The sequence below is a fragment of the Chiloscyllium plagiosum genome, chromosome 20 (genome assembly GCF_004010195.1).
Source record: "Chiloscyllium plagiosum isolate BGI_BamShark_2017 chromosome 20, ASM401019v2, whole genome shotgun sequence".
In the NCBI taxonomy this organism is placed as follows: Eukaryota; Metazoa; Chordata; class Chondrichthyes; order Orectolobiformes; family Hemiscylliidae; genus Chiloscyllium; species Chiloscyllium plagiosum.
The window spans coordinates 61971872-61980954 of record NC_057729.1 but is presented as its reverse complement, the minus strand read 5'-3'; the positions used below and the strand labels follow the sequence as shown (position 1 = coordinate 61980954).

The window sequence follows — 9083 nt, the reverse complement described above, 5'->3', positions numbered from 1 at the left end:
CATTCCCCCCCCAACAGTATCCAAAGCGGTATACTTATTGTTGATCTCTGACATGTCAGAGCCAATCTCTGACATGTCATAAATATGACCAGCATCAAGGAAGGAGATATGACCAATTGCAGTGTCAACAGAGGGGTCTTCCTGTTATTTGCAAATGTCCTCCTCAATCGCCTGTACCGATGGGCTAAAGAGCGCCTTCTGGAATCACAATGTGGATTCCATCCATCAAAAGACAGAATGACTATTATTTTAACAGCAAGACAAGACAAGTGCAGAGAATGGCAGTGTCCTCTGTACATGGCCTTCTTCAACACACAAAGGCCTTCAATACTGGGAGGGGTTATGAGGCTTCCTCAAATTTGGCTGTTCACAAAAATTTGTCACCATCCTCCACCTGCTGCACATCAGTGGATTCACCACAGGCCAATACATGTGAAAAATGGTGTCAAGTAAGACAGTGTCATTGCACCAATGCTCACCCCAACCACAGAACTACACCCCTTCACAGAACCATAGAAGAATACAGTACAGAAGAAGCCCTTTGGCCCATTGACTCTGTATAACCAAAAATAATTTCCCACCACTGATGTCAGACTAACTGATCTGTAATTACCTAGACTATTCTTGCTGGCCTTCATGAACAAAGATGCTACCTTTGCTATCCTCCAGCTTCTGCACCCTCTCCAATGCAATCACAAATCCCATCGCCCAGATTCCCACTGGCATGAACTTCTCCACAGAATGAGTTGGGAACTATTCAACACGTTTCAGAGCTAAGACCACCCTGATGTTGAGCTGTACTAGACAAATGACATTTGCACATAGAAACCGAAAAGTTAGGAGCAAGTGCAGGCCATTCGACCCCTCCGTATGAGCATGACTGATCATAGAGCTCAATTACCTAAGCCCGCCCTCCTCCCATATCCCTTCAGCCCTTTAGTCACAAGAGGAAGATAAACCTCCTTCTTGAAAACATATAATGTTTTGCTTTCAACCACTTTCTGTGGCTGTGATGCCACAGGCTGTCTGGGTGAAGAAATTCCTCCTCCTCTCAGTCCTAAAAGGTTTACCTTAATTTTAAAATATAACCCTGGTTCTGGACTCCCCCACCATTGGGAACATCTTTCTTGTATCTAATGTATATAATCTGTTAGAATTTTAAATGTTTCTATGAGATTGCCCCCTCATTCTTCTAAACTGCAGTGAATGCAATCCTAACTGACTTATTCTCTCCTCATTTGTCAGCCCTGTCATCCCAGAAATCAATTTTGTACACTTTTCCTGCACTCACTCTCTAACCTGAACATCCTTCCTCAGATAAGACTTTATTTCCTTATTTTCTAATTAAACTAAGAAAACATATTTTATATGTTTTACACTGCAGTATTTGACTTTGTTCTTTCTTTCCACCTTGTTCTAAAGATTCTGTGCTAGGTACTTGTACCTAAGATAGCTGCTTGTGCAGTAACTTTATACACTTTTCACTGTACTTCTATACTTTTGTACCTGAGGATCCGAGAGCTAACCAATTTCTTTCTTCCAAAAATGGTGATGTTTCACATAGCAATGATTTCTTCTTCACTCAAACTGCTTGTCACTGATGATTTGTAGCTGTTCTGTTGCAGGTTCTTGTGTTGTTCAGGGCAGTCGGAGATGTGGGATTGGACAGCCAGTATCCTTCGAGCTCAGGTAACAAACAACAAGAGATATTGTGCCTTTAATATAACAAGCCATGTTAAGTGTCAATAAATCACATTGTCAATGAAATGTTTGCATTTTTCTATCATATACTCTGAGTGTGTTCTTCGACAGGAGGTCAGATTCTGATAAATATTGATTTGGAACATTGGTCCCATCATTTTCCTGTTTATTTGGTCCATTTTCTAATTATTTCATCAGACGTGTGCATCACTGTCTGGGCCAGCATTTATTGCCCATCCCTATTTGCTTTTGAGAAGCATGCAGTGAGCTATCTTCTTCAACCGCTTGCTTTTAGTAGATGCAGAATGCCTTTAAGGAGGGAATTCCAGTACTTTTAACCCCGTGACACTGAAGGAACAATGGAATATTTCCAAGTTGTAGGGGATCTTGCAAATGATGATACTCCTATGCAGTTTCTGTCTTTGTGTTTTGAGATGGTGGTGGTCGTGGGTTTGGAAAGTGCTATCGGAGGAGTCTTTGTGAATTTCTGCAGTGCATCTGAAAGATGGTACACACAGGTGTTACTGAGCGTCAGTCGTGAGGGAGTAGATGCTTGTAGATGTGGTGAAAATTAAACAGGCTGCTTGTTTTGAATAGTGTTGTGCTTCTATGGCGTTTTTGGAGCTGCACTCATCCATGCAAATGGGGAGTGTTCTATCACAGTTGATAAAGCATAGACTGGAAAAAGCATAGCAGGTCAGGCAGTATCCAAGGAGCAAGAGAGTCAATGTTTCGGGCATAACCCTTCTTCAGACATGAAGAATGGTTATACCTGAAAAGTTGGCTCTCTTCATCCTCGGAAGCTGCGTGACCTGCTGTGTTTTTTCCAGCACCACGCTTTATCAATTTTGACTCTCCAGTATCTGCAGTCCTCGCTCTGTCCTAGTATTCCATATGCTCCTAATTTGTGTTGTGAAGGTAGTAGACAGACTTTGAGTGGTCAAGAAGTAAGGTATTCACTGTAGGATTCCTAATCTCTGACCTCATCTTGTAGCCATAGTGTTGATATGGCCAGTCCAATTCCTCTTCTGGTCAATGGTAATCACCAGCACTTTGATAGTTGGGTATTTAACCATGGTAATGTCATTGAATACCAAAAGATGATGATTAAGTTCTCTCTTGTTGGAAATTATCATTGTCTTAACTTGTGTAGTGTGAATGTTAGTTGCCACTGAACACCCCATGCCTTAAATGTTATCCATGTCTTGTTGCACATTTGCACAGATTGCTTTAGTTTCTCAGGAATTACAAATGGTGCTGTTGAACATGTGCAATTATTAGCAAACATCCCCACTTTTGACCTTATGAAGCAACAGAAGATGGAAGACCACGAGCACTCTCCTGAGGAATCCCTGGAGTGATGTTCTGGGAGGGAGATGATTGACTTCGAACAACCACAAATATTTTTCTGTTTGCTAGCTTTGACTCCAACAAATGGAATGTTATCCCTGATTATCACTGATGCCAATTTTGCTCTGCTCTTTAATGCCACACTAGGACCAATGCTGTCTTGATGTCAAAAGCAGTCAGTGTCTTTTCACCTCAGGAGTTCGGCTTCTTTATTCATGTCTTGTAGCTTAACTGGGTTGACACTTCACTTTTAGGTATACCTCTACCCTCCTGCCTTCTTCTTTGAATGAGGGTTGATTGCCTATCTTGATGGTAATGGTAGAATTGGGGATAGACCATGATGTTGCAGATTGTATTGGTATACAGTTCTGCTTCTGCTGATGGTAATTACACCTCATGAATGCCCAGTATTGAATGACTAGATCTATTCAAAGTCTTCCCATAGAATATCATTGGCAATTACTCACTAATGAATATAATTGTCCACCAAGGAAATTCCATGTCCTGGTTATGGTTTTTGTGGATCATCTTGTGATTGATGAGCACAATCTTGTATTCACATCTCCAACTACACATTTAGCCTTGAGGCCATTGGCATTGCTTTCCCCAGTTTCTTTTCATAGATACATAGATTAATACAGTGCAGAAAAGGCCCTTGGCCTATTGTATCTGCACCACTATAAATACTACAAGGAGTGCACTAATCCCAATATCCTGCACTTATCCCATATCTTTGAATGTTATAATATTTGAAGTGCTCATCCAAATATATTTTAAAGGTTATAAGGTTTCCAGCCTCCACTGCCTTTTGAGGCACTGTATTCCAAATTCCCACCATTCACTGACTGAAAAAGTTCTTCCCAAAATCCTCTCTGAATCTCCTGCCCCTTACCCTAAAACTACACCCTCTCGTGATTGACCCCTCAAGAAAGGGGAACAGCTGCTCTCTATTCACCCTGTAAATACCCCTCATAATCTTGTGCACCTCAATCAAGTCTGCTCTCAGTTTCCTCTGCCCGAAGAAAATTATCCAAATGTATCCAATCTTTCCTCATAGCTCAATTTCTGTATCCCAGGCAACATTCTGATGAACATCTTTCCCATAGTGAGGCAACCAGAACTGCACACAGTACTCCAGTTATGACCGAACCAATACTCTGCACAACTCTAAAATTATCATCCAGTTCTGAGGAATGGTCACTTGACCCAAATGTCAACTCTGATTTCTCTCCGCAGATGCTGCCAGACCTGCTGAGATATCCGAGAATTCTGAGTTGCCAGTTCAGCCTTTTTCCCAACCACATTTCTGTGATTTCACCAATACCATATTTCTATGTATCAATCCAAGCCTTTAACTCATCAGTCTTACATATTACCCCCTAGCATTAAAACCATCCAGCCTTGCCTTCCTCTCTTGACAGGGCAAAAGTGAGTACTGCAGATGCTGGAGATTAGAGTTGAGAGTGTGGTGCTGGAAAAATACAGCAGGTCAGGCAGCATCTGAGGAGCAGGAAGATTGACGTTTTGGGCAAAAGCCCATCATCAGGACCCTGGAGAGGGGGCAGAGAAGGTTTACGAGGATGTTGCCTGATATGAAAGGTGCTAGCTATGAAGAGAGGTGAGTAAGTTAGATTTGTTTTCATTAGAGAAAAGGAGATTGAGGGGAGATCTAATTTAGGTTTACAAAATCATGAAAGGCATAGACAGGATGGATAGAGACAAGCTTTTTCACAGAGTGAAGGATTCAATATTGAGATGTCACGCTTTCAAGGTGAGAGGTGGAAAGTTTAAGGGGGATACACGCAGCAAGTACTTCACACAGAGGGTGGTGGGTGTCTGGAACGCGTTGCCAGCAGAGGTGGTAGAGGTAGGCACGGTAGATTCATTTAGGATGCGTCTGGACAGATGCATGAGTAGCTGGGGCGCAGAGGGATACAGATGCTTAGGAATTGACTGACAGGTTTAGACAGTACATTTGGATCGGCTCAGGCTTGGAGGGCCGAAGGGCCTGTACCTGGGCTGTAAATTTTCTTTGTTCTTTGTTGTCTTTGTTCTTTCTTTCTTGACACTCAACATAGCTGAGCTCATTGTGACCTATGTCCTTTGCTGCAGCATGATGTATCTCTGTTTCATTGATATTATGTGTCCCCTTCCCCTGGCTGACTAGTTTAAACTCCTCATAACAGCATTAGCAAGCCTACCTGCAAGGATGTTGGTCGCAATGTGTTTCAGGTGCAGACTGTCCCATTTGGAAACGTCCCACCTTCCCCAAATTCAGTCCAAGTGATCAGGAATCTGAAATCCCCACATCTTGTGCTAACTCTTGAGCCATGCATTCTTCTGATCTATTTGCATATTTCTAAACTCACGAGCATTTGGAACCGGGAGTAATCCAGAGATTACAACTATTTTTAATGTCCTCCCTACCTTCTGAATTTTTGATGCAAGATCTCATTCTTTACTTTGCCCATATCATTCGTACCAATATATGCCACGACCTCTAACTCATCAGCATACTTCCTCTTGCCGATGAGTATTCTTGAAGAATTGTGTCTCCTCATGTGAGAATTCCCTCCAAGCCAGTTTCTTTTGAATGAAGATCTCCCATATGTTGACATCTATATTGCATTTCATAAAAGAAGCCTTCAGAGAATCTTCGAAATGCTTCCTTTGTCCTCCTCTCATTCCTTGTTCTGGGTGAAGAAGATTTGTTCTGATAGTCGGAACTCAGGCACTGTAAGCATGTGGATTACTCAGCAGAGTCAGATAACATGGTGGAATGTATCCTGAAGGTGAACATGAGACTTTGTCTCCACAGGCATGTGGGAAGGTCACTTTTGCTGACAGTTTCCTGGACAGATGTATCTGTGACAGATATATTGATAAGAACAAGATCAAATGTATTTTTCCCTCTTGTCGGTTCCATCACCACCAAACCTAGTCTCGAAGCAATGTCCTTTAGGACCTGACCACCTCAATCAATAGTGCTGCTGCTGAACCAGTCTTGATTATGGACATTGAAATCTCCACCCAGAGTACATTCTGTACTCTTGCCACCCTCAGTTCTTCCTGCAAGTGTTGCTCAACATGGATGAGTACTGATTCATCAGCTGAAGGAGGACAGGATGTGTAATCTGCAGCAGGTTTTCTTGCACCTGCTTGATCTGATGCTGTTTGGAGTTGATGTTGAGAACTCCCAAGGCAACTCACTCACAACTGTATACCACTGTGTTAGCATGTTTATTCTGGGTCTGTCCTGCCAGTGGGACATACCCAGAGATGGTGATGGTGGTGTCAGGGACATCATGAGGTATGAATCCTTGAGGATTCTCATCTCCGATGGTTGCTTGACTAGTCTGTGTGACAGTTTCCCAATTTTGGCATGAGTCCCCAGGTGTTGGTCAAGAGGACTTTGTAAGATCTACAAGGCTGTGTTTGCTCTTTCATTTCTGATACATTTCTGGTAAGTTGATGTCATGTGGTCTGTCCAGATCTGTTCCCTACTTAAGACTTTGTCATGAATTTTGATACAAATCACTGAGTTAGCTATACCAAAAGGCAATTCAGCATCAGCCAAATTGCTCTGTGTCTGGTGTTTCATGGAGGCTAGATCAGATAACAGTGACAAATGCTTTTCCAAAAGGCTTTTTGTGAAGTCGATTGTTTTTTTAAAATGACATTAGTTATGTTGGCTCCATTAGTCTACCTTTCATTTCCAGATAATATTGTATTAAAATTTCACCATCAACCTTAGAGCCATATAGATGTACAGCACAGAATCAGATCCTTCAGTCCAACTCATCCATGCCGACCAGATATCCTAACCTAACCTCATTCCACTTGCCAGCACCCAGCCCATTATCTCTCCAAACCCTTCCTATTCATATACCCTTCTAAATATTGCAATCATACCAACCTCCACCACTTCCTCTGGCAGCTTATTCCATGCACGTACCACTCTCTGCTTGAAAATGTTGCCCCCTAGGTCTCTTTTATATCTTTACCCTCTCACCCTAAACCTATGGCCTCTAGTTCTGGACTCCCCCACCCCAGGTAAAAGACATTATCTATTTATCCTATCCATGCCCCTCATGATTCCATAAACATCTATAAGGTCACCCCTCAGCCTCCAATGCTCCCCTCGAAAACAGCCCCAGCCATTTCAGCCTCTTCCTATAGCTCAAATCCTCCAACTCTGGTGACATTCTTGTAAATCTTTTCTGGACCCTTTCAAGTTTCGCAACATCATTTCGATAGGAAGGAGACCAGAATTGTATGCAATATTCCAAAAGTGGCCTAACCAATGTCCTGTACAGTCGCAACGTAACCTCCCAACTCCTATACTCAATATTCTGATCAATAAAGGAAAGCATACCAAATGCCTTCTTCACTATCCTATCTACCTGCAACTCTACTTTAAAGGAACAATGAACCTGCATTTCAAGATATCCTTGTTCAGTAACACATCCGAGGATCTTACCATTAAGTGTATAAGCCCTGCTGAGATTTGCTTTCCCAAAATGCAGCACCTCGCATTTATCTAAATTAAACTCCATCCGCCACTGCTCAGCCCATTGACCCATCTGGTCCAGATCCTGTTGTAATCTGAGGTAACCTTCTTCGCTGTCCACTACACCTCCAATTTTGGTGTCATCTGCAATCTTACTAACTATACGTCTTATGCTCACATCTAAATCATTTGTATAAATGACAAAAAGTAGCGGACCCAGCACCCATCCTTGTGGCACTCCACTGGTACTCCACCCAGTCTAAAAACAACTCTCCACCACCACCTTCTGCCTTCTACCTTCAAGCCAGTTCTGTATCCAAATGGCTAGTTCTCCCTATATTCCATGTGATCTAACCTTGCTAATCAGTCTCCCATGGGGAACCTTGTTGAATGCCTTACTGAAGACCATATAGATCACATCAACCGCTCTGCCCTCATCAATTCTCTTTGTTACTTCTTCAAAAAACTCAATCAAGTTCAAGAGACATGATTTCCCATGCACAAAACCTACCCCTAATCAGTCTTTGCCTTTACGAATAAATGTTATCCTGTCCCTCAGGACTGTCTCCAACAACTTGCCAACCACCGACGTCAGGCTCACCGGTCTATAGTTCCCTGGCTTGTCCTTGCCACCTGCCTTAAATACTGGCACCATGTTAGCCAACGTCCAGTCTTATAACACCTCACCTGTGACTCTCGATATCTCAGCAAGAGGCGCAGCAATCACTTCCCGAGCTTCCCACAGAGTTCTCGGGTACACCTGATCAGGTCCTAGAGATTTATAAATTTTTATGCGTTTCAAGACATCCAGCACTTCTTCCTCTGTAATACAGACATTTTTCAAGATGTCACCAATATTTCCTACATTCTATTTTTTCCATGTCCTTCTCCAGGGTAAACACTGATGCAAAATACTCATTTAGTATCTCCCCATCTCCTGTGGCTCCACACAAAGGCCACCTTGCTAATCTTTGAGAGCTCTATTTTCTCTCCCTAGTTACCCTTTTGTTCTTAATGTATTTGTAAAAACCGTTTGGATTCTCCTTAACCCTATTTGCCAAAGATATCTCATGTCCCCTTTTTGCCCTCCTGATTTCCCTCTGAAGTACAGAGGAACCTCAATTATCTGAATGCCAATTATCCAAAAATCGGATTATTCGAAGGAGATCTCGAGATCCCGATAGAAACATTGCATCAAAGGCATGTTTCCAGCAGTGATCGTGTCTTTTGTTTACAGTGAATAACAGGCACCGTCTCCAAATTACTGACGTCCCACCCTCTTCTCTCTTCCCCCACTTTCCCTGGAGTTTTACAGAGGGGTGTATCCTAAACCCCACCTTCCCTGGATAATCTCTCCAACATTGTCCTGTACAGGGCAAAAGTATCAAAAAGGTGTGTGTGTGCGCGCGCTATTTGGAGACTTACCCCACAAAGCAACAACAGTCTTATTGTTGGTGTCCAGTCCGGCTGCCCCAGAGAGGGGTTGGGGGCACTCGGGGACTGCACGTGGGGGGGGGATTTG

General features: G+C 42.8%; 1 protein-coding gene across 1 annotated transcript in view; it reads left to right on the top strand.

The window, feature by feature from the left end:
• Nucleotides 1-9083, top strand: part of arap3 (ArfGAP with RhoGAP domain, ankyrin repeat and PH domain 3) — a 342751-nt gene that overhangs the window by 323080 nt on the left and 10588 nt on the right. Inside the window, exon 29 of the mRNA XM_043710000.1 lies at nucleotides 1626-1689. Within this exon, the coding sequence (XP_043565935.1) occupies nucleotides 1626-1689 (64 nt within the window). The remainder of the gene's footprint in view (nucleotides 1-1625; nucleotides 1690-9083) is intronic.